Source organism: Eptatretus burgeri, chromosome 9, assembly GCF_056783735.1.
Source record: "Eptatretus burgeri isolate ZD-2024b chromosome 9, Ebu_testis_v1, whole genome shotgun sequence".
In the NCBI taxonomy this organism is placed as follows: Eukaryota; Metazoa; Chordata; class Myxini; order Myxiniformes; family Myxinidae; genus Eptatretus; species Eptatretus burgeri.
Genome location: NC_140969.1, coordinates 34503230 through 34530353, shown reverse-complemented (window position 1 = coordinate 34530353; position 27124 = coordinate 34503230). Strand labels below are relative to the sequence as shown.

General features: G+C 44.2%; 1 protein-coding gene across 2 annotated transcripts in view; it reads left to right on the top strand.

The window, feature by feature from the left end:
- Positions 1–27124, top strand: part of LOC147019876 (filamin-C-like) — a 281783-nt gene that overhangs the window by 61529 nt on the left and 193130 nt on the right. For both annotated transcript variants that reach the window (XM_085894677.1, XM_085894676.1), the window contains exons 8-9: positions 467–629; positions 11686–11886. In XM_085894677.1, coding sequence (XP_085750803.1) covers positions 467–629; positions 11686–11886 — 364 coding nt within the window. The remainder of the gene's footprint in view (positions 1–466; positions 630–11685; positions 11887–27124) is intronic.

The following is a 27124-nucleotide window of genomic DNA, read 5'->3' as shown; positions in this document are numbered from 1 at the left end:
TGTAAGGTTCCTGTATTTTGACAGATCATAAATGCGAGAAAAGAATTGATTGCCAACCATTGAGTGATGCCACTGTATGTTCTACTTCTTCCAGAAACACCGCAAAGTAGAAATAACTCATGTTCACTGTTCCCATTATGTCTCTGCATCGCGGTGCACAGTTTTCCGTCGGTGGTGTAAATGTGGAAACCCTCGTTCTTAACTGTCGTCCATTTGACTCCATTACACCTCATTTATATTTTTTCACTGAGTTGCAAAGAAAAGTTCGACCGTTTCTATGGTTGAGTGTCTGAGGGAGGGGGTTAAGAAAAAAAAAACACAATCAAATGCTCTTTGATGAATATCAGTCATGGGATCAAAACTGCAGAGTCAAAAACTGATTTTTGCAACCTATTCTCTGACCTGTGCTGACCACAACCTTTGAACCATGTTAATTTCAGCTGCGTTGCTGTTGTTCTACCTGCAGGTCACAGTGCTCTTTGCTGGACAACACATCCCACAAAGCCCGTTCCTTGTCCCTGTGCTAATGCCACAGGGGGATGCGAGTCACGTTGCTGTGTGTGGGCCAGGAATCGAGTGTGGTGGTTGTATGGCAGGAAAAGCCACTTTCTTTGACATTTATACAGCAGGTACAAATTGCACAAGCATGTGTGATGATGCACACTGGGAGGCTTTGGTCAACTTTTTGGAAATGTTAAAATTTACCTCTTGCCTTATCTTTTGATTTGTTTTATTAGAAGTAGAAAGGAATTCCCTGTTTTCCTTCCTGAAAGTCCCTGTGATGTCCATCTTGTTTACCCCGTGTACCCCGCCCCATCCCTCTCTCTCTTCCACAGATCTCCTATTGTCTCTGTCCCTCACCATTTTGTGCTTCCCTCTCCCGCCCCTATTGTCTCCTGCCTTGTTTTATGTTTCTGTGTTTTAGCTCTTACAAGAGCTTCGACATAGTACACCAAAATAAAATTTAATAATTGTAGGTGTGCTGAAAGGCTGTGTGTGTGTGTGTGTGTGTGTGTGTGTGTGTGTGTGTGTGTGTGTGTGTGTGTGTGTGTGTGTGTGTGTGTGTGTGTGTGTGTGTGTGTGTGTGTGTGAGGCGACACAAGGAGGAATGATGTAATGGGCACATCAGCCATTTTGGAGTTAATGCCATAGAGCAGTATTTTAACCCTTCCCCTATCATCTGAGCCTATCATCATCATATCATTAAAAAATGTCGTTTACATCACTCCTCCTCGCGGGGCCTCATATATATATATATATATATATATATATATATATATATATATATATATATATATATATATATATTGTTACGTATTTCACAATCTGATATGACGAATGCATTACAAACATGTAGGTCCTCAGACAGTTATTTCCCGAAATGCATGTCCAGGATAGACCCATCCCCATGTCTGTTGGGATTCTAACTCGATGCGTTGAGAAGAGTAAATAATTAATCAATTCCCTCTTATGGAAAGCTCCTTTTTCTCTTTATGACAAACACATTCATGCACGTGAGATAGCCGTTAGCCCAAAGGAGGCTTGACACCCCCTTTTTCCATCGACGTTGACACCCTGTTCAGCAGCTCTCTGGACGCTAACTGGCTCTTTTTCGTATCGAGCTGAATATTTAGGTGATAATTGTTGTTGACGTTTTATGAGCATTTCACATTTTCACTCGGTAATTCTGGCAAATGGCTGCTTCATGCCGTTCATCCAGCACCACAAACATGGCATCGTTGGCCAGGAATGATCACGAGACTAGCAGTTTGTCACGTGCAACGATGCACAAATGGGCGGGGTGGATTTTGCTTGTCTGCTTTAGGCTCCGCCCAGACGGGCCGCCTATAACGAGGACGAGAGGTCCGTTTTTTTAGAGTGAGTTGGTGGCAGTCAGTTGGCGATAGCTGGTTGCGGTTCTAACGGCTTTGAGAGTCAGTTGGCGATAGCTGGGCAACGGCTATCATCATTTCCAGTCAGTTACAGTCAGGTGGCTATTTCAGTCAGTTCCAGTCAGACGGTCGTTTCATCAGTTCCAGTCGGACGGTTGCTCGTCGGTTCCAGTGAGACGGCTGTTTCGTCAGTTCCAGTCAGACGGCTGTTTCGTCAGTTCCAGTCGGACGGTCGTTTCATCAGTTCCAGTCAGACGGTTGCTCGTCGGTTCCAGTGAGATGGCTGTTTCAGTCAGTTCCAGTCAGACGGTCGTTTCATCAGTTCCAATCAGACGGTTGCTCGTTGGTTCCAGTGAGACGGCTGTTTCGTCAGTTCCAGTGAGACGGCTGTTTCGTCAGTTCCAGTGAGACGGTCGTTTCATCAGTTCCAATCAGACGGTTGCTTGTCGGTTTCAGTGAGACAGCTGTTTCAGTCAGTTCCAGTCAGACGGCTGTTTCGTCAGTTCCAGTCAGACGGTCGTTTCATCAGTTCCAATCAGACGGTTGCTTGTCGGTTTCAGTGAGACAGCTGTTACAGTCAGTTCCAGTCAGACGGCTGTTTCGTCAGTTCCAGTCATACGGTTGCTTCGTCGGTTCCGGTCAGATGGTTGGTAAGCTGGTGACAGTTGGTGATGGCCTTGCAGCCTTACAGTTTCTCACAGCGCCTCAGCTTCTCACAGCTCCGACCAGCTGTCTGTTAGTTGTAGCTCCTGGTGGCTCCTGACGGTGGGTGACGCTCGGACTGTTAATGCTGCTTCTGCTCTCGACCTGCTCTTGGCGTACCTGATTCTTGGGGGTGACGTCGACTGGCATTCAAGCCTGTTTGCGAGTGGGTGCATGGCAAGGCTGGGTGCTGGCAATGGACAAGGCACGCTAACACATTTCAGGACATTTTATTTGACGTATGACGACTTCGACCTTGGTGAGCTAGACTGGATTTCTCTCCCCCCCCCCTGCCCCCGAATGATCTGCTGGGTACCCTTGTCTCGTGTTTAATTGTTGAGTAAGGCACAGTGATAAGCATTTGCTCTTTGTCTCTTTTTCTATCAACGCCTCATTAATTCTTTATTTACTTGCGATTATTTTGATTACTTCGATTTAACTTATTTTTCCCACAAGGAAATGAAAAGTTCTTTTTATTTATTTTTTCTTTATTAATAAATTCCTTTGTTGACGTTCCAACCTGTCCATGCTTATCCTTTCCTTCCATTGATCCAGCATTGTCCGAACCTAGATAGTTTGGGAGTTAATTACCAAATGAATTGACAAATAATAGTCGGCACGCACCAGCGGTTAAACACTCGGCCACCCTAATTAAGATCTAATCAAGATAAGATTGGTGCTTTGCCGAGGGCACACTACTCATTCCGTAAGCCAATGTGACCTCTAGTTAAACGGAAAATGAGACGGTGGACACTGGAACTCGTGGTTAACTGATTGGCGTTCGTGGTTCTAAAGCAACCCACCGTATCACGAAGTTCTTTGTGAGCGGTGGCCCCAGGTCCGGCTCTTCTGAGGAAAAAACAGTGATTGAACCCCCTCATAATACACTCAGTACCCATGACCATGACAATATATATGTATATATATATATATATATATATATATATATATATATATATATATATATTGTTGCGGGCCGGGGGTCGGATGAGAAGACCACGAGGTGGGGGAAGCTATCTCGGTTCCCACAAGACTCCCCGGAATTGTAGGCAGTCGCATACGGATAATTCCGTGACGCGGCGAGTCGCTTAACCGACCGTTTATGCCAATAACTCGACCGCGTGACCTTGGGTCCTCCCGTCTATGGGTTAATCGGGTTGCCTAATTAATCACGTGGTTTAATTACTGGGAAACACGCCCTCAGTACGCCTTGTCCGAACCGGATCACTCTCCCGGACCGGATCACTTTACCGGATCGGATGCAGCCGAGCGACACTGCCAAAGACGTACCGGCTAAAAGGAACGGATCGTTGGGAATAAAGTCCCGGCTAAACTAGGATTCAGACCATGCTGGATCAATGGAAGAAAAGACAAAAACAAGCAGGGAACATTCCTAATAATTATTTATTACAATGGGCAAGGAAATAAAGACAACATTGCCTTTATTGTGGCACAACATTGCCGAAAGACGTCTCTTTATTGTGGTACAATAAAGATTTATTGGGGTGTGTTGTGCAGAGATTGGGGAGAGAGGTGTGGTGCAGCAAATAAACAGGCAACTTACAGAAGCGGACACAGAGTAGACTTAATGTGAAAATAATAACAATAATAATGATAACGATCTTCTGCAGTCTTACCCAAGCAGGCAGGCGCCAGGACACACACACACGCACACACACGGACACAGAAAACCCGATGAAGAGAAAGTTTTGAACCAGGAAGGGAAAAGAGTTGATGCTACGTTCTCTGTACCTTTGTGCTTGATAGCACGATGCACCACCAATACGTTTCGCGGGGTGCTCAGTAGTGCGGCACCCGACAGCTGGCATGTCGTCTCTGGCTACAGTAGAGCATGTGGTGATTGTTCGGGGGAGGGACTTGAGTGGAGAAGGGGCGGAGTCTAGGGTGGGTGGACGGAGTGGTAGGCAGGACCTTGGTAGGCGGGACCTTGGTAGGCGGGACCTTGGTAGGCGGTGGGGTTGACGTCGTGTGGGCAGAGATGAGGAGGCGAAATCCAGACAGCAGGAGGCGAATCGTGCTGAGGGACGAGGGTGAGGCCAGATCGAGCGAGCGAAAGAGAAAGAGAGAGAGAGGCGGAGGGACCGCTCCGACCTTTATCGGACTTGCCGCGCCGGGGGAGGGGCCACCCTGAATAGAAACGTCATCACCTAAATCGGGTGCTCCGATTAGCCCCGACCCCTCACGTGGCCTGCTAATTTTGGCCGGAAACTGCCTCACTTCGTTTCCGGCAAGGCCATCTCAGACAGCGGCAATATTCCGCTCCGACCCCTCAACATGACACGAATCGCCCACACCGAAATTGGCATGCGAATCGTCCCGCAAAAAACCCCGGGCCGTGCCCTGGTGACCGATCAAGGGTCCTGCATGCCTACTCGGTCGTCCGACCAACGCAGATCAATGCGCGTGCCAACGCGGCCTGCACTGTACATTCCCTGGCTCGATTGCAGCTTCGCTGGCCGTAGAGACGAGAAGACATTCACCATCCATGGGGAATCTGCTGCTGCCAGTGATGGCTGAAGGTACATCGCCATGGATAAATCCATGCATGCTTCACGAGCGGTGTACGTGTCTACCTTCGAGTACATTCCATACAGTGCACGTGGTTCGGCCATTATGCACGTGGCCAGTGCTCACGTTCGCACGACTCCACTAGTGTGTGCGCGAGGTGAGCACCAATAAGTGTCGGATATTGAGGTTGAAAAGGAACAAACCGCTTCTACTCCGCACACTCGTATCCCGCCCAACACGGCATGGAGTCGTCTTTATCGGCCTCCGTACGCGTTTCGTGCAGCGTGGGCATTGTACTGGCTGTGTTTCCTGTGTTGTGAAAAACACCATTCGTGCAGCCTCTTAAGAGGTATTCATTCGCATGCTTTTTAATGCAACCAGCAATCTTCCCCACATCATCGGAAGCTCGAGTCGATAATCCCGCACTGCTAAGTGCACTATATGACTCACTGCACACGTTGGGTTTTGGGCTCGCCCGGGAATGAGGGCTCTGTCCTACAGTTTCCCCACAGTGGTGCCGCACGCGCTGGCCTCAATGAGGGCCCACCTCACAGGGAAGGCGCACGTGGCTAATTTACCTCAAGAATAATCAGACGAAAAGAAGAGTCGGGACGAAATGACGAAGAAAATTATTCAAGCAAACCGAGCTATTAGATCATCGCAACGCACTCCCTTGTTGTCCTTACTGGACAAAAGGAAAGGGACTATCTACATGTATAATAATGGAATAACTGTCTTGGGACCACTATCTGTTGGATGCATGTGGTTCCGAGAACCGCAACAATATATATATATATATATATATATATATATATATATATATATATATATATATATATATATATATATATATATATATATATATATACATATACATACATATACATATATATTGCGGTTTTGTAAAACTGGCATGCCTCCGAGGCAATAGCACACAACATTCAATGACCCCAAGGCAGTTATTTCATTAGTATATGTTTAGTTAGTCCTTTCCGTATGTCAAGTGTGTATATGGGAAAGATGTGTTGTGTAGGACTTTTTGTGAGGTCTCCAATCTTCAATCCTTGCTCTTATTTCACTCTTTTATCTTACTTTACTTCTTACACAAACCACATAAGCAAGCACGCACACAAACCAAAAATGATGAAAAGAACCAAGCAACGAAGCACAGCGAGGTTCATTAGCATACACGCACCAATTTCCATTTGAATTGCATGCCAAAATCCACCTGCCATCTCATCTCAGACCTCCATTCTGCTCACCACAACCACTCCACATGTCTCCGAAAAATCCCCACAACAACCAACGTCCATGCCTTCCCGACAAACGCCACCGTTACAAACACCCTCCCTCTTTACCGCAATGCCACCTTTGCAACTACCTCTCCCAATCTCTTCGCTACAAATGCCACAACGCTCTGACCTCTCTACAACTGCCACAACTGCATGAGGTAAACATGCTCACTACAGCCTCAGAGGATGCTGACGGAATGAGAGTCAGGTTGTTTTGGGGTATAACTCAAAGCGCGAGCATGTGCTGGAATTCATTCAAACACCTACGGATAGCACCGGGATTTTCCTAAATGGCCACACTTGAATTGAAGTCAGTGCATGTTCGGGGCCGGAGAGCACCTCCAAAGACGCTCGCCCCCGTTAATCTCGGAGCGACGATGCGTGACAAGGTCAGGGAGCGAATGGCACCATTTTCAATTGTGAGGCTTAGCGTGGTGTGGCTTTGGTGCGGGATGACCGCTGTGCACCAATAAGGAAGCTTGAAAATGCCAACAGCCTCATTTGATCTGACTTTTAGCTCCTCCCTCACTCTGAGCAACCTTGAGCTCCCTCACTCAAAAAAGGAGCAATTCAGCTCATACTTGAGCCAGAGATATCGCCAGACTTCAGAGAGAGAGCAGACATTGGCGGATGGCATAGGAGGCAGACTTTGGCAAACTGGGCACGCTTCAGCGCTGAGTGAATAACTCCACAAGGCACGTGGCCGAGCGAGGAATCTGAGGGAAAGAGTGACTACTAGCACGGGCTGAGACCCTTCCCATATCATTGACACTCAGTTCAGCTGCTTCCAGCAGCCAATATTTACATGTACAGATTCTTACACAACTCCGTTAGGGTCTTTCTCTTGCACATCTTTCTCTACCATCTATTTCTCGTCCACTGTGGACGCACAAAGAGCAATCGGCATGGGCAAGTCCCGAACAACCGTTCTTTTCAGAGCGAACCTAACTGACTCGCACTTCACATTTTCCTCTTACATCACACCGCACGATATGCTGCATTACACTCGCCCATCTCACTGCCACACCAGAGACACCTTCAGTTTTCTTCTCTCCTTCCCCCTTCCTAAGCGTTTGGGTTGCGCCAGTCCACCGACCATGCCATCCATGTATTAAGAGGGTGCTAATCCTCAACTGCCTCTTATCGCTCTGAGCTATCTCAAATTTTCCACAACCAAGGAAAATTCCCTCCCCTCCCCCGCACCCAAATCCTCTTTCCCTCCGTCTTCCTTTACAGTGTGGACCTCAAACATCCAGGGCATTCACTCAAACCTGACAGATCTTTCCATACAGGTTGCCACTGACAAACCAGACATAATCTGCTGAACAGAAACTTTCCTCCTTCAAGACGTCTCTGACTCCCTAGTATCTCTCCTTGGTTACTCCCTCCTCTGGTATGACGGACCTGAGCCTCGTCCTGATGGAGGAATTGCTTTCTTCATCAAAGATTCTATTATTCACTGTCCATGCTCTGCACTCACTCCCCCACAGCCCCAGGAATACCTCTGGCTACGGCTTCCCCTCCACTCCCACCTCATATTCATATGTATGTTGTACCCTCCACAAAACAGTGATGACTCCATTAACACCTCGCTCGCCGAAAACATTGACCAATTTCTATCCTCTAATCCCAACTCCCTCATCCTCATATGTGGTGACTTCAATTGCCATCATGCCAGTTGGTACTTCTCTCACCTGCCATGGCACTTCAGCAAAAGACTTCTGTGACTCATTGGGACTGACTCAATCGGTCAACTTCCTGACCCGGATCACAACCAATGGTACTCCATCTCTTCTGGATCTGATCTTGACAAATTTCCCTGAAATATCTGCTGCTCTTCCTCCACTCCAATCAGTTTTTCTGACCACGTCCTTGTCAAAGTGGATATCTCTCTGGCTGTTATTAGAGAACCACCTCATTGCTGTCGAGTCTAGAATTTCACTCAGGCTGACTGGCAGGGTCTTCAAGTAGCCACCAACTTCTAAACTGGTCTCCTATCGCTACTTTCTCAAACATCAACTCGTCCTGGGAATTCTTTCAAAGAAATTTGCTCTCTCTCATGCACGGATTTATCCCCTCTCATCTTCAGTTGTCCTACCCTTCCTCCCGCCCTTGGTTCACTGAAGCTTTTGGCGAGGCTGTTGTCCTGAAATAACTTGCCTTTGCCTCATGGAAAGCAAATCCAACTGAGGGTAATCTCAGTTCCTTCCATAAAGCTCGGAACATGTGTGTATCTACCCTCAGGAGAGCCAGAAAAACAACATCTTTCAAATCACGCGGTCCGAGTACAGTACAGCAGATCCGAGTTATGCAGCACGACTCTGTTTAGTGGCGAATTGTATCAATACAGAGGTACGAGGAGGTGCGGGAATATTTTCCCGTGTGTGGGAGGTATTGTTGTTATTGAGTTTTTGGTGAGCAAGGGTTGAGCAAGGTGAGATGCCGTTGGAAATTGGCGTGCAGATTTGAATTAAATAATGGCGCACCATGCGTGTCCTGTACAGCGTGTAGTGTTTACAGTGGAGGAAGTTTGGTGGTTCCAAGCCACGGGAGGCATCATAGTGTGCTTGTCACTCATCGCGTTTTGTAGTGGGGGCAGATAACAGCAATTTTTGAGAGGAATCGTGCAAATGATGATACAAGCATCAAATTTGGCACATTTGTTCTCCTGGGGATTCTAATCAAATCTGCCTGATTGGCCATTTAAAAATCCAAATTTTGAAAAATTTGAAAATAAAGAATAACTTCAAAAAAGTCAAGATCACGAATCAATGTTGGATGCTGGCTGAGATTGGTGAATGTTTCAGAAACATCATCAAAGACGTTCCAAGTCTGCCATGCAGTTTTCTTCCCTTTACCGTGGAAGGCAGACACGACGTCACATCCGGTGAACGCATGGAAGTATGGGATCCCTCGAGCTTTCTCAGGCCCTATTGCAGAAACTACCTCATGGACTGGAATCCATCGCGCCTTGGCTCCTTGGCCAAAGGCAATCCACATGTTCTCAAGACCTAGTTCCCGTAAGGATGGCAGTACAGATATTGCTATGACTAGTACGTCCGTATCATTATCCTTAATGATAATGGACTTGCTACCATCTGTCGTTGCATCCCTGGCGTGTACAAATATTCGAGTGTCAGCTTCTTCATGACAACATGGAGACACAGCACCCAGTGACTTCCTTATGTTTCTAATGGCATCTTCTCCTTTTGTGACAATGACTGTGCTTGTCGTCTGTGCTTCACACATCTTTTCCGCAAGGAAGTGAAACAGCTCAGTCTTGTTGCTGTCATCTCGAAGAAAGCTTCTCCAGTTACTTGGGGTCTTACTGGTTCCTGTCACTCTTCTTCTGATTCCTTGCCCCCTTTTTGACCTTGCCTCGGACTTCAGACTTGACTTCTTGTGCAGATCAAACACTACGTCCACCCTCTCGTACCTGGCACCATAGGATTCCACCTTTGGGATGATGTCTTCTTTAGCATAGTCATCAAATATCGTTGTAGTGCGTGGAGGTAGGGCATTGATAAGTACTGAGCCATCAGTGATGACTGCATCTCCCCTTGGTTCTCTGTCTGGGATGTTCAGTTGCGCTTCAAGAATTTCAGCCAGCTGTGACTTCAAATTTTTTTGAAGTTTTTTTTTTTTTTTCAATTTTGTCAAAATTTGGATTTTCAAATGGCCAATCGGGCAGATTAGATCAGAAAGCCCTGCAGAACAGAAATGCCAAATTTGATGCTTGTATCATAATTTGCACGATTTTGCTACTATCTACTACACTATTGCATGGCATGTGTGCTTGCTTGCTTGATTTGTACCATGGCTAAAAGGAAAGGGTTGGAATAGAAATCAGAATAGAAGATAGAGATATAGTGAATGGATCTAGCTATAAGACCCACGCAACGCACTTTGTCCTGTTAACCCACAAGACATGAAGGGAAGGTCTAACTGCACGGACTAATGAAAACACCTGCCAGGGGATCACTGTATGTTGGGTGCCATTGCCTTAGAGGCATACGGTTTTGCAGAACTGCAATAACATATGTAAAGCCCTTTCAAAGCACTGACTGATATTAAAGATCATTGCCTTCTGGGTGAAATTTTGCGAAAGAAAGCTGAATTTTGCCAAAGAAAGCTGAATTTTGCGTTCCGGTCGACTTCGAAGCCAATGCAGCAAAAAAAATCGAAACAAATCACAGAACCATCAGACAACATCCATAAATTAAAATATAAATAAATGAAAAAAAAATGAGAAAAAAATGCAGGTGACTGACCCGAGACAATGGGGAAGCACGGTAATTTTGCGTGCCGACGGACATCGAAGCTGACACACGAGGAAAAATCACAACCATTGGAAGGCATCTGTAAATGAAAATCTAAATAAATGAAAAATCAAATGCAGGTGAGTGACCCAAGACAATGGGGAAACACGGTTTGTATGCTTCCACAATATGTAAACACACCTTGCTAATATATATATATATATATATATATATATATATATATATATATATATATATATATATATATATATATATATATATATATATATATATATATATATATATATGTATATGTATGTTCCCGAAATACAACCAAAACGGTACAAGATAGCGCAAAAAATTTAGGGCCACCTTACTCACCATTCGCCTGCGGTGTGCAGAATCAAGTTTCGTTCAAATCGGAAATGAAAAAAATTATTGAAAAATCAATTCCCGATTCAGTTAAGTTTTGGTACGACGATCCCAAAAGCGCAAGGACAAACCATGGAGAAAGTGTTGATATACCTCGAGAAACCGGTTGGCCAAACGATGACTCCTGAGGTAAATGCTCAAATTTTCTTCAAGTTAAAGTTTGACCACTAAATAATATTAAAATTTTGTGTCTTTTTTTTTTTCATCAACGGCTGTCACAACGGGAGCCCAACGGGTTCACAGGTCGTCTAGTATCTATATAAGGCTCTTTCTAACCACTAACTCACTGACTCACTGACTCATATTACATGATCAGTACTTTCCAGGTGACGTAAAAAGCTGAAATTTTGCAAGCCTGTGGACATCGAAGTTGATACACTGGGAAAAATCACAGCACCATCAGAAAACATCCATAAATGAAAATATAAATAAATGAAAATAAATAAATGAAAATGAAACTGAAAAAAATGCAGGTGAGCGACCCGAGACAATGGGGAAACACGGTAATTTTACGTGCCGACGGACATCAAAGCCGATTAAAGTTAAAGCAAGCCCTTTTGCCATATTCATTTCTTGCAGGAGCGGGACCAGGTGCCGTGCAGGTGGATATCCTTGATCCAGCGGGACGGCGGGACACTGTTCAGGTGGCTTTGGAAGAGCGAGGAGACCGCATGCATCGCTGCATGTACAGGCCTCTATGCCATGGTCCACATATTGTCCATGTGCGCTTTGCAGGGACAGCCATACCTAACAGCCCTTTCTCAGTACATGTGACTGAAGGTAAAAATGATGACTCTTAAAGTTTTTTTTTGGTTTTTTTTGTGGGTCACAATCTGTATTTATTTTTCCTGTGTTTTATAGTTTTTCTATATTTTATAGTTTTAAATGTGGCATTACTTATCATGCTTCTCGTGATCAAAACAGTTTGTCTCTACGTTATACCATCGACAAATAATCTCTAATTGCACCACTTCAATTGATCTCCAAGGCAGCCGCCCTTAGGAAGAGATCCAGACCTTAAAAAGGCTGCTATTTAGAGTTGAACTATACACCAGTCAATATAATTTGCAGGCCTTAATTTTTTAATAGATGGATGTCTAGTAATATAATTAAGAGATCTGCTCAGCCAAAGCTCTTGTGAAATTTAGTTATTGGGCAAAAGGTGATCCTAGGTGTCATGATTGAGCAAAAAAATACGATATTGACAAAAAATTACATTTTTTTTTGTAAAATCATGAAATTCAAGATATTTAACATTATTTATACACATATTCATTCAACTATGCATAGCATATATAAGCAATGCCAACAGTTTATAAATTTTGAGAAAATGAAGAAAAATCATCAAAAATTGTTTAAAAATACATTATTTTACTTTGATTTCAGTATTTGTCATGCACATTGTCCTTAACTCGGGTACTACTTAACAAATATATGATATAACAATATAATTGATATCAAAATTTACTCTGATGACCCCTGTATAGATAACAAGACAAAAGATGAACAGATAAACTTGGGACTTCATTAATCCTTTATATTGTTGCGAATTCGCGCCCGCCGGCGTGCAAGCGGCCACGTAACTCGAATTGCGGCATGTCGCCCACCGGACGGACAATTCTGTCGTGACCCTCTCGGACTAACGCCGGGAACTAGTCACGGGTGGGCCTTTCGGCCTCACCACGATCGTGCCAATCGGCCCCCCGCGTGGGATAGGGTTGTTCGCCAAATTCGACCTACCTAAGTACCCACACGGAGGGTAGACCGGGTGACCGCACCTCGCCGCAGGTCGACTCCGGACACGGGCCGCTTAAGCGACCTGTTCTGTACTATCGGGATAACCAAGTGGTGTTATCGTCGGCCTCGACGGTTCCGATTAATTATCGGGCGTATTAAGCCCACTACCAACCCTTTACATGAAGCAAGATGGAGATTCAATTAAAGAAAAGACGAAGCGAAACGGGAAAAACAGTTCAACATAAGGCACATTTATTCCGCGGCACACGGAAAGCACACATATACAATTACAACAATTATGCACCAAAAGCAGATGTTACAAAAGAAACACAACAATGCAGATCTACTACCGACTACGCGAGCACACGGCAACACTTACACAGTTTTACTTTACATACGGCGCCGACAACACATTTACTCAAAAGCAAAAGAAAAGGGCCACCCTCAAAGACAAGGGGGCAGACGGGGCCGGTGGGCCGCGAGACTGCGTGGATCCTACCCATGTCTTGTGATGAGCCGCAAATGTGGCGGCGGTGCCCCGACTCCGCGCTCCTTCACGGGTTTCGTTGGCACTGCTTGGAGTGAGGTGGGAACGGGGTCCCCTTTTTGCACTATCTCAGCGTGGGGGGGGGGGGAAAGGGGGGAATTGTTGATGCTCTGGGGAAATAGGATAGCTGGCTTGCTTGGGTCCCGCAACGTGCGACTCCACTGCGACCTCGTCGCCGACCGCCGTCTTCCTTGCCTCGGACCCGAGGTATCCGATCCCCTCCGCAATTCTCCTCAGCCGACTGCAGCAAATCACCTCGACCGCGCTCCAGGCTTCCTCTCTCTGCAGCTCCCCGACAGACTCCGAACCCCGACAGACTGCCACTCTCCAGACCCGACTTGACTGCTGCTGCCACACTCTGCCGCTGCCACACTTCTCCAACTCGCCTTGACTTGAGGGCTTAAAGTGGTGGTCCATGGCCACGGCGACGCTTGGAATGGCGGTGATGCGATGTTTGCGTGAGCGAGTTGTGAAGGTAAAGGTCGTGGCTGTTGGCGTTGTTGTTGTTGTGAAGCGGCGTTGCGGTTGGTGGTTGTTGTGTGATGGCGGTTGAAACGTGGTTGGTTCAAAATAAAGATAGAACAGAAAAACGACTATCTTAAAGGGTCGCAGCCCGAATGAATCACATTTATTCCCTCTAAACAACGGGTTTGGGGCTAACTACACATGTACTTACAGAGATATCTCACCTACGGGACCTGAATGGTGGTTTGCGAATTTCCTCAACCGCAACAATATCAACCATACCCCGATTTGATTTTTATTGCCGATTGGTGTACTCATTGAAATTATGATGACTATTTTGCTGAATAACTATTTATTTCAGTGAATCTTTATTACAAGTTATAATAGAGCTGATAAATAGAATAATATAACATGTTCTTAATCTTTACTTAGGTTAATTTTTTTTCAGAACATCCATGGACGTCTACATTTAAGATGTTTATTTGTGTTATTTGTCATTTGAACATCATCTATTTTAGAACCTGATCAAAATTTCAAGCAAGGTTACATCATGCGCAAAGGGAACAAAGCTGAATGCATAATTGCCCAAAAGAATCACCTTAGTGATTCTTGAGTAGAATAAAATAACTCGGCTCCCTCGGATCTTCGAACAGTGCTCATCATCGACGCAATGGAATTTGTTCAACGATATAAAGACCTTGGCTGCATAACATTTGGTAAACTGCAGAAGTATTTGGAGAAAATACTTTCTTCGATGACAGCTAATTGTGACCGTATCGATTTCGTTTTTGACAGATATGATATGACCTCAACAAAAGTTTGAAAAGTGAGGAAAGATTCAAACTTTAGAAGGGACAGGTGAAGAGCAGAGTATATGAGATCCAAGATGTTCTTACAATCCCTCATGAATGGAAACCTTTTATCAACAATCCATAAAACAAGGCAGGCCTTCTGAATTTCCTTGGAGTGTCATGGATCAAGCATCACGCTGCATTACCAATCGGGATGAGACTGATACTCGGGGGTTTGTTATTATATCCTGGTAGAACTGTACTACTGACATCAAATGATCCAATCAAGCTGCCTGGGCTATCATGTGCAGCTCATGAAGAGGCTGACAGCCACATCTTCACACATGTTGCATTCCGTGTGCGCATGTATGGGAATCAGAGGGTTATTGTTCAGGCCACAGATACAGATGTGCTATTGATGCCCTTGTAGTACAGTACGCACATTCCTGTCTTCGGCAAGCTGTGGTTTTACAAGTCACATGTGTATTTGCCCTGTCCCAAAATTGCTGCTGATATAGTCAGTGTGTGCAATGCTGATTCATCTTTTGTCACATCAGTCCTGCTAAGTGCACGCATTTTGAGTCGTTGTGATACGGTGAGATATGCATTTTGTCACAGCAAAAAACATGCAATGAAATCTGTCCTCGAGAATATTGCTATCTTGCAAGCTTTGGCACAGCATGGTGAACCAAATAGCGATCTACATCTTAATAGAGAAGTTCAAAATGCAGCAAAGGTTTTCCTCAAGGGGCTTTACAATGTGCACGATTTTGAACGTAAATGTAATGAATTATGAACACACATGTTTGCCACAACAAAGGGTGATCTACGCAGGCTATTATCCATGGAAGGTGTCTTCCACTGCCATATGCTGTGAGGATTGCACGAAATGGCAGTCAATAATGAGCGTGTCGGTTGGATACAATACTCCCAGAGGCATTGCCATTTGGGCGAGTTCATTCGGATGGTACGCCAGTGCCAATTATGATGGACAAACAACAAACAGTTCCTGCCAATTTGAAATATTTTGCATACAAACTCTCGGCTCATGGGAGAGCGAGATCATGGTAGTTGTGTTTTCCTGGCACTAGAGGATGACACATTTCACTGGAGCCATCAAGAGGCCAATCTCTTGCATAAGCATTGGACTCTTGACTTGTGAAATGTGTTTCTTTGAGTTCTTTTCTCACACTTTTCGCTGACAAGCATAACCGCACAACTCAGTGATGAAACAATGATGGGGTGACGCAAATCACTACTGCACTCGTGCTTCCACCAAAGGGCGTCGAATGTTTAGCAAGTGGTGTGGCGATGGCGGAAAGTGTGCCTCATACCCACTGTAGCATGAAGTTGGCATTGTGCCCTTATTCCTGGCAGCCGTGGCCAGACGATACATTTCCCATCACGTCAACGCCTGGCTTTAGAAAGACTGCGGTAATTTACAATCAAAGGGACCACAGCAAGTAGCACGCTGTAATACCAAACAGTGAACTGGTTATTGTGGTCCCATTGAATGTAATTCGGCAGACAGTTGCTGTGCAGTTTGCAGTGACTCAGTCGTGGCTTTAGTGCCTTCTCAACAGAAATGCACCACAGGCTGCACTTCCATCTTTTCTTCATGACCACATACAATTTTAGTTTGTTGTTCTTACTTTTGCAGTGTTTGTGTATATGTGTATGTGTGTATATATGTATGTGCATATATATTTTAAAAAAATTATATATATATATAGATATATATATATATATATATATATATATATATATATATATATATATATATATATATATATATATATGTGTGTGTGTGAGTGTATATATGTATATATATATGTATATATATATATGTATATATATATATATATATATATGTATATATATATATATATATATATATATTAATATATATATATATATATATATATATATATATATATATATTAGGGTGGTCCAAAAAAGTCGAAAAAATAGAATGTTGCTCCACAAGCTTAAAATTATTCTAATATGATCCAATAACACGGATAAATTTTTTGTAGCTTGATCGGAGATGATTTAGAGGTCGCTCCATATGACGACTTTTAGTCTCATGACTTGAATAAATTTGGGTATGGTCAGGCACGATTACAGGTACTTCTGGACGTCCGAGGTGGAAATGGAGTGCATTTTCGAACTCTATGGGGTCGATTTACTCTAAGAAATGACTGCACCGACATTGAATTCACTACTATTTCGAAAATATGACCCAAAACAAGATTTATCATTACTGGAGTTGAGTAACTAATCCTACTCATTTCGATATTTTCTAATCTATAATTAATTTGTTGTCCGTCTAAACATTTCTTAGAGTAAATCGACCCCACTGAGTTCGAAAATGCAGTCCATTTTCACCGAGGAAGTTCAGAAGTGTACTGATTCGCATCTCACCATACCCTAATTTAATATAATAATAACTAAATAAATAACTAACATATTTTTCGTGAATCATTGAATCTATAACACTGGATGTTGGGCCGGCTAGAAATAAGTTCAGGTGGGAGTGGAGACAGCAATAGAGGTGGAGATGATAGTGGTATTTGGTAAATGAGACGAAATATTCTAATAGTTTGTAATTCCATTGATTGAAAAACTAGGGTATGGTGAGATGCGAATCCGTACACTTCTGAACTTTCTAGGTGAAAATGGACTGCATTTTCGAACTCAGTGGGGTCGATTTACTCTAAGAAACGTTTAGACGGACAACAAATTAATTATACATTAGAAAATATCGAAATGAGTAGGATAAGTTACTCAACTCCAATTGAAGTTGAGAAATTGAGGAAAACTGTCCTTGTGTTTCCACTTTGAGCAGAAAATCCAACCTATGTGAAAGTATAAAAGTGTTTCATTTGTTGAGGTGTTTGTCGAAAGTGAATCAAAATGCTGAAGTTCGATCTTTCCTCCTTCAGTTTCAGTTTCAGTTTAAAAGCCCGCTCTTGCAAAGTGAAAAGTGGGGTTCAGCAATTGGTCCCGCACATGCATACGTAGAACTACGTACGTGTCTGCGTTTTGTTATTCCCTTTTTCTCTGCAACCGTTTGGCGGATTGACAAATTTCCAGCATGGGTGTGACAACTCATGTAGAATGTTTTCCTGATAATTATGTCATAAGTCACGTGATGTGGCAGCCATTTTGGAAAAAAGGATTAATATTGGACCTCTGTATCTCCAAAACCACTCCATGGAAAAAAACCCCAAAAACTTGGCAACTGTCAAGTGCACCACATGGGGAACTAGTGTGATTGTTTTTTAAAAATTTTTATGATGTCATAGGTGCCTTCATTATGATGTTATAATTACATACAGAGAGCGCGACATCCAATCAGTATGAATTTTTTTTAGGGTCATCAAGGGATAAATTGATTAGCAGAGAATAATTTACGACATCATTGGTCACGTGGTTCGGCACCCATATTATTATTTTTTTAATAAAAACTTTACAGGTATGACTGCCTATCCATGAGGAACAAAAATTTCCTCACCTATGATATCATAGGTCTCATGGTTTGGTAGCCATATTGGATTTACCCGAAAACATTTAAATATCTTCTTCGCCAGAATGGCTGGACAGATCGAGGGGAAACTTCACAAACATGTTCCCCATGCCTTGTGGATACCAGGGTGTTCATGAATAATTGATAGGTCACATAGTTTAGCAGCCATATCGAATTGAAGAAAAATCTTAATGTTTTCTCTTGAACCACTGTACCCCGTCATCACTGCCAGCAGTTATAAAGTGGCAGTTCGGGTGTTAAGAGCGTACATCATAAACCGTTCAACGGAGGAAATTGAAACTTTACTACATGTTACATGACCACTTGATATAGCGCATGTTACTTGGATGACGCACGCCCCCTCAGAACTTACATGGTCAGTTAAACAAAGCCTAATGCCCAGAGTGAATGTCACTTCTTTGAGTTAGAAATTAATATCATTGTAATTGCTTCAGCCTTTATTTGGACTCGGCTGGTAGAAACAAAGCCAAGAAGTACAATTTGGCATTTTAACAAACTCTCGATTTATAGTTTATCGATCTATTCTGGCATCTTTATCAGCCTTGTTAGTCATGAAAACACTTGAGAAAGAGAATAAAAGCTACTTTGTAAAGACTTATGAATGTACTCTATAGGCATAGCAGACTTTTTAAAGTATAATTTGTACACATTAACCTCGAAGTGTAGATCGATGCAATTTCCAATTTGCCACCAGAAGCGTTGGCTTGAACCAAGTCCTTGTCAAGACTGCGTTGGGTAAGTATTCTATGAATACCATCTAGTTTCTTCATTGAATCAATCAAATACAAAATACAAGAACCATCCAACTTATTATGAGAACAGTGGAGGAATGTGAATAAAAGCATGGCTTGGAAAATTTCAGGTCCCCATAACAATGGATTGTGATCAAAAATATGAAGAGACAGAAATAATGAAATGTTGTGAAATAGGATACCTTCAATATGAATCATGAGGTGGAGAAATATAAGCTAAACAGAAAGGACCACAAATGGGGGGATGGGGTGTGGGACGAGGAATCAGCTTGTACACAATACTTTTACATTAGCATTGCAATATCACTCAAGACTCATTTATTACATCAATTTGTCAAATGCTTCTCTAATAAGAAACTTGAGATTATGTTTAAAACAATTAACACCAAAAGCTTGCCTCAGGCTCACTTCAAGTGAATTCCATAACTTTGGTCCAGTATGTATGCCTGGTGTTGGCTTAATGGTTAGGGTGGTTGGCATGGGATCCTAGGATCCTGAGTTCAAATCCTACTCGGCTGCTGAATTAACATCAGGTGGGGTTGACTCTGCGTGTCATCCTTCCGAGGTCGGCAAAATGAGTGCCAACTTGCTGGTATCCTGTGTTGTATTGGTGACCCATCCAGGATTGTGCCCAATAGCCAAGGAGACTGCTTAGGCAGCACCACTGCTCTGCACAGAGTATGGTCCCAATGGGTGGATGGATGGTCCAGTATAAATAATAGTTTTGTTTGCAAAGGAAGTTCTTGTTTGTTGTCAATGGTACATATCAGCTTGTCGTTTGGGGTAATTATAAACGACTTCTTTTTAAACAAAACTTTGAGCAAGTTTCTGGGGGCATCTCATTTCGATTCAGCCAGAACACGAGTAATCTAAAATGAAAAATGTATAGTTCTATTTTCAGAGCCTTATTGTCAGAAAACAGAACATTTGAATGTGCATGTGAACCATCACTACAAATAATAATTCTTATAACTCTTCATCATTGATCTCTCTGACTCTGGAGAAACCTCTTTATCTCTGTTGATGACTCCACCTTCTACTGTGACATCCCTCATCCTTCTGACAGACAGACTGCAGCCTCCGCCCCTCAGACTTTGAAAAAAAAATCACATCTTTCTCCGAAAGAACCGTACCGCAAACCCTCCGATCTTCTTTTTCAACAACCCTCTCAAAGAGGTTCAGTCACTCAAACTATTGGGTCTCGTTCTCAGCCATGATCTCTCTTAGAAAAGCCACATTTCAAAGTTGAGCTCGAAAGCAAGATGCCGATTGGGCATCCTCCATCGTGCAAAGTCCTTCCTTGGCACACCTGAGTTCTTATCTACCAACAAGGCTTTAATCTGCAGCTTGATGGAGTACTGCTCTTCCCTCTGGGCTGGCTCCCTTGACTCACATCTTGCTCAGCTTGACGCCATGGAAACCAATGTTTTCAAGATCATTGGAATCTCTCATGATGAAGCTGAGTCTATGGGCCTATCGCTTTGCCATCGCCAACAAGTCAATGGTCTCTCTGTCTTCTTCCACTTTTCCGGTCTTGCACCCTCAGCCTTCTCCGTGGTTTGTCCCCCCCCCCCCCCAGGTGTTCACAGGAAGCATGCAGTCCACCAGCATCCCCCTTCTCATGAAACCACCAAAACCCAGAACCACTGCTCACTTCCACTTATTTGTTCCTCTTTTTTCCCACCTGTGGAACCACCTTCCATCCTCTCTTCAATCTCATTCTTCTCTCCAGGTCGTCAAGACAGCTGTTCACCACCATTTCAAATCATCTCCCATCCAAAACCAAACCTTTTCTACACCCGTTAAACCAGCCCCACCCCTCCCCTACAATGTTCGTTTCAGCATCCATCTTGTCCACCCATTTCTTTCTCCTCTGCCCCTCATTGTTGCCTGCATCCCTTGTTCTTCCATGTCCGTTTACTTTTCCCCTCACCCCTGCTGTTGGCATTTCCCCTTTCTCTTTCTGCTGCTCCTTTTGTATTGTTGCGTCCTCATCCTTTCTGTTCTCTAGCTCTTCCACAAGTCTTGACTTTGTATACAAAAAAAAATTGTTGTTTTTTTGGTAACACCATAAATTTGTCCAGCTGCAATTTCAAGGAGTTGCCACAAATAACTAGATGCCATAATTGAATTGAGACAATACCAAGGTGGAATATAGTTTAAGAAGAATTAACCTGTGATACCAATACTTTGAGAAATGGATTTGCATAAATTAGCTATTTGCATTTTTTTCATGTCAATTCTTCATCAATCAAGAGTCCATAAATTTTTTTTTGGAATGAACCCTCAATATACTTGTATCATCAAATATAATAGGTTGAAGAAGCACGGAGACATAAAAAGTTGCTGAAAAACATAAAATTGGTTTTCTCGATATTGAATGACGATCTATTTGACTTGAGCCACTCGGAAACATTCTGAAGTTCTCTCTTGAGAATATCCAATAAGATAATTACATAATGACGATAAAAAGGCTAGAGTCGTCGGTAAATAGGATGAATGATTCATATTGGTTACGGTTTACTTGGTTACGGTTTTGTAACCTTTGCTATAATACACTGTTTTATCATTGTACACCTTGTTGTTTTGCGGCCAAAAAATCTAGGACGTTATTCTCTGTGGAGCCATGCCAAGAGTTCTGCTAGCCATATGCAAGTAATATATTATGGATGCCATAAAAAAAACCTTTACCTTGAATGGTGATTTTTTTTTTTTTTCAAAAAGTTTTTTTTAATGAAAAGATTCAACTTTGAAATGTTCTTTGCTATAAGGTGAACAGCAATCAATTCATTAATTACCTGCATTGTGAATAGGGCCGGATTTAAGGGTAGGCGACCCAGGTGGCCGCCTAGGCTGCCTGCCACGAAGGTTATTCAGCCCATCTTTCCTGCACTAAACCAGCACCAGATTAAATTAATCTGTCAAGCAAACGACTTAATTATTTAATTGGGGGGGGGATGGGGGTGGAGGGTTGACAAAAGTGTGGTAAGCTCAGGGATATCACTTTGGTGTTGAAATAATTTTTTTAAAAACATCGACCTACAAGTCCTGCCAATATCCCCGAACCACTCTAACTTCAATGCATGTAGGTACTCATCAAATTCCAATTTAAACTTATCTACGGTTTCTGCTGCCACTACCTTTCCAGGGAGACCATTCCATGCATTAACAAACAATTCTCTGAGTAAAAGTGTCCTACCTTATACTACCACCTCAACTCTCCTCTTCTTTACTCTCAGGCTATGATCCCTGGTCCTGTCACTGTCTATTCTGCTGAAGAACTCTTCTGCACTTATTTTGTCTGTACCTTTCATGATGTTAAACATCTCTATCATATCTCTTCATAACCGCCTCCCTCTCTGTATAAAGACCTGTCTCATACAGCTGTTCCTCATAGCTGAGTCGAGCTAGGCTCGGAATCAATCTCGTAGCCCTGTGCTGAACCCTCTCTATGGCATCTATGTCCTTCCTAAGTCGTGGTGATGAAAACTGCACACAATATTCTCGATGTGGCCCTCACTAAATTCCTTTACAATGTCAATGTGAAAACCACCTCTTTTGATTTGGAATTTATTCTTCCATGAATACAACCTAAAACCCCATTTGCTTTACTGATACCTCCATGGCTTTGTGCTGTCTGCTTACCATATTATTACCACACCCAGATCCTTCTGCTGTGGAACATGCTCTAAGACTGCCTCTTGCATCCTGCATGTAAACTCTATTTTCATTATTCCTACCCAACACCAGCATCTTACATTTCGTTTTGTTAAACGGCATCTGCCAATCTTTTGCCAAATCTATGAAAGTATGCAGACTTTCCTGAATCTGACCATCTCCCTCTCTGCTGTCGAACTTACCTCCAAACTTTGTGTGATCTTCAAATTTGGAAAACTGACTGTTAACCCAACTGAGCAAATCATTTCTGTAAATTATGAATAATAATGATCCTCACACTGAACCCTGAGGGACTCCACTACTTACAGTACATTTTCCCACTCCTCACAGCCACTCTTTGCTTCCTATCACCAACAGCTTGCTACTACCTCACCACTGCCTGCCCTCCCTACCACCTCATAAGGTATTCAAAAGATGAACAAATACAGAGGGGCACTGAAGGCATCCCTTTGCCTGGGGTGCCATTAGATCTGGGGCCGGCCCTGATCGAGATACTTTGCAAATTGAACTTTTTATGGCCATTCGTGATCTTTCAAAGATGCTCACGTTACTTCATCTAAAACTTGTCCAATCACCCCAGGACGACTTTCAATGATGCTATAAAAGAACACTGACGAAGCAGATGTCTCATCTTTCATTCACTTCTTTATTCATTGACCTTTCTTCCATACAGATTCACTGCAACAAACAAAATGCACGAATAACTTCCACATACAAGACACACAGGTCAGCACAGCTTACGGGTCGGTGTTTAAATAAAGAGCATGTTTAAATTTATATACGGGCATGAGACCATCTGGTCGGAATGGCCTCTGAGGACGATGCACATACTGGCAATGCACAATGCTTCATCATAATGCTCTGCAAATACGAGCAGACGTGGAAAAATAAAAAGCATATCCCAATAAACCTCATCCTGGCATCAGGATCGAGACGCGGGCCTCACTGACCGATCAATCGATAATCAAAGGTTTCTGATGGGCAGAAAAAGGCTTGCCATTACAGGAAATATATGTCCTAAAGAAGATCGTGACCGCTTTAGGGTGGCAGTAAAATACGGCTCATAAGATTACAAAACGGCATGCAAAGCACCAAATCTACTCGCTCACGAGTGCACTTCATCCCAAATGGCTGGAGCATCATATAAAAAACAAGAGTGCAAGTGAGCACAATATATGCCTGAACAAGAAGGTATATACAGAATTGTGCGACGACATGGAAAACAGCATCCTGGTTGCCATGGCAACCACTTTAGATGACGAACGTGTCGCGACACACCGTCTCCACAGTCTGTACCTATGTACCAAATAAGAAACGTGAAAGTTGAAAACTTTGGGAGTTCGAGTGCGGACAGGAACGGACGGATGGATGGACAGACGGACGGTATCACATAATACGGCCCGATATATATATATATATATATATATATATATATATATATATATATATATATATATATATATATATATATATATATATATATATATATATATGTCAGGTTCGGTTGTCAGGTCAGGTTCGATCTGTGACCTGCTACAGGTACCATGTAAACCTGTACTAACCTGTTCCATGGTCGGGTTGTCGGCGACTAAACCGTCTACCCCACCAGGTTTTCTGGTGAGGAGGGTGTTTGGATCGGGATACCCAGCAGGATTAAAAACAAAACCTGTCAAAGGGCGGAGGAGCTCCTTGTGAGCCAACGGCCATCCATATCTAGTGCCCAACTGTGTCTGCGGACGTCCTCCTGCAGTTGGGTCACTTCTTATTAGGAGGTTGGTGGCAGGATTTGCACTCCGGCCACCGTAAAACCCTTCATTCCGCAAAACGCAAAAACGCAAAAAAATCTGAAAACCCACTCCGTGGGAGTACTTCCTGTGCAGCTTCCCTTCGCAGGGCAGCTCACCGGATGACGGGATTGGGGCAAAGCCTTCGGGACCCCCAATCTTTGATAGGAGGGAAACCACGGGGTAACATCCCTGGGTCAGATTGCGGGAGAGTGTGTCGGAGTGGTGCTGAGGTGTCGTCCACCAGGACGGCGGTCTCCCTTGGGTTAACCTGAGGCGGTCCCTTCGGGTGGGTGCCTGGAATGTCCTATCCCTAAAAGAGGATGATCACCTGTCTCTGTTATCATCTGAGCTCAAGCGTTTGGACATCGGGATTGCAGCTCTCTCTGAGGTTCGGAGACCGGATTGCGGCGAGATAATGGTGGGTGGTTTCACCTACTATTGGTCTGGTCGCTCTGATGGTTACCATACCCAAGGAGTTGCTGTAGCTGTGTCCAATAAGCTGACCCCAATGATAATTGAGGTAACACCGGTCAACGAGCGTATTATGAGATTAAGGATTCGTCACTCCTGAGGTGTCATTTCCCTGGTCTCTGTTTATGCTCCGACTGAGGCGAGTGATCTTACCGTGAAGGATGCATTCTACGCCACACTCGAGTCTGTGGTTGATCAGTGCCCCAGACGAGATACACTTCTAGTCTTGGGGGATTTCAATGCATCGACTGGAACTGATAGGGATGGTTATGAGGTGTGTGTTGGTCCCCATGGGTCAGGAACTATGAACCAGAATAGCACTAAGTTCCTTGACTTTGCAAGAAGTCATGGACTTAGGGTGGCTGGTTCATGGTTTCAGCGCCCACAAGCTCATCGCTGGACTTGGTATTCCAACGCTGGCGGAGTGGCAAAGGAGATTGACCATGTCCTCATTGACGGTCGTTGGAGGATGATCCAGAACTGCAGGGTCTACCAGAGTGCTCAGTTCCTCAATACTGACCACAGGCTTGTTGTAGCAACTCTAAAGCTGCACCTTAAATCCTGGAGAATGGTACCATCCCAGCCTAGGCTGGATGTTGCCAAGCTCAGGGATGAGAGAGTAGCTGAGGAGTTTGCGAACAGGCTGAGTGGACACTTGGGGGGTCTGGGTGCTTTGGGGGGTCCTGAAGAGTTGTGGAGCGCCTTCAAGACCACCGTCCTTGATGTTGCCGGTGGATGCCTTGGAGCTCACCGCAGGGCAAAGAAGAATTTTGTCTCTCAAGGGACACTGGATACCATTGACCAGATTCGCAGGGCCAGGCTGAATGGCAGAGCTGAGCTGTTCAGGGAGCTGAGGCGTAAAACTGTACGTGCACTGAGGGTGGACAAGGAGGCCTATGTGCGAGGAATCTGTGAGGGGGTAGAGAATCACCTGTGGACAGGTGATTCTCGTTCCGCTTACAGGGGAATTCGCGCATTACGTTCATCCAAGCCCATCCCTCGGAGCACTGCAGTTCGAGCAGAGAGTGGTAGGCTCTTGACAGAGGAATCTGAAGTGAAGGCCCGCTGGGCCGGTTACTTTGAGCTGTTGTACCAGGCTGATCCCCCAACTGTCGAGTTGGACGTCAAGGGTGTTACAATCCCTGTTGCTGACCCTCGAATCAACTGTGGTCCACCTACGCTTGTGGAAACACGGGCTGCGGTGAACCAGTTGAAACGGGGCAAAGCTCCAGGGATCTGTGGCATCCATGCCGAACTTCTCAAGGCTGGTGGAAATGCTGCACTCGTGTCGTTGCATGCAGTTTTGTGCTCTGCCTGGAACACAGGCATCATCCCAACTGACTGGAAGAGGGGCCTTGTTGTCCCTCTCTGGAAAGGGAAGGGTGATCGCCAAGACTGCAACAACTACCGAGGGTGACGCTGCTCTCAGTGCCGGGCAAGGTCTTTGCTCGGATAATTCTCGATAGGGTTCGCCACCATCTGCTTGAGCACCAGCGTCCAGAGCAGTCAGGCTTTACACCAAAGAGGTCAACCATTGACCGAATCCTTGCACTTCGTGTCCTCACCGAACGCAGACGAGAGTTTCGGCAGGGGCTGCTTGCAGCCTATGTTGATCTCTGTAAAGCGTTCGATTCAGTGAATCGGGATGTCCTCTGGAGGATTCTTGGTCTTCGTGGGGTGCCACCAAAACTGATCGATCTGATGTCTGAACTCTACTCTGGTACTGAGAGTGCTGTGAAGTGTGGTGGTACCATCTCTGACTTATTTCCAGTTGTTACTGGAGTTCGTCAGGGATGTGTACTTGCCCCCACACTTTTCAGCACTTGTATGGACTGGATTCTGGGGAGGATGTCGGAGAGATCAAGTTGCGGTGCGTCATTTGGGAATGTCAAGATCTCGGACTTTGACTTTGCAGATGATGCAGTCATCTTTGCGGAGACTTTAGACATCCTCTTGGGGGCCCTCGAGGTGCTGAATGAGGAGTCGGAGCCGTTGGGATTACGGGTTTCTTGGGTCAAAACTAAGATCCAGGCTTTCGGTGACATCTTGGATGCTGCTGTCCTGTCTGTGTCTGTTTGTGGTGAGGATGTTGAGGTCGTGGAGAGATTCACTTACCTTGGCAGTGATATTCATGTCTCTGCTGGCTGCGAGTCAGAGGTCAATAGACGTCTGGGTCGGGCCTGGGGAGTCATGGATTCACTGGATCATGGGGGTGTGGCGCTGCCGGTACCTGTGCGGGA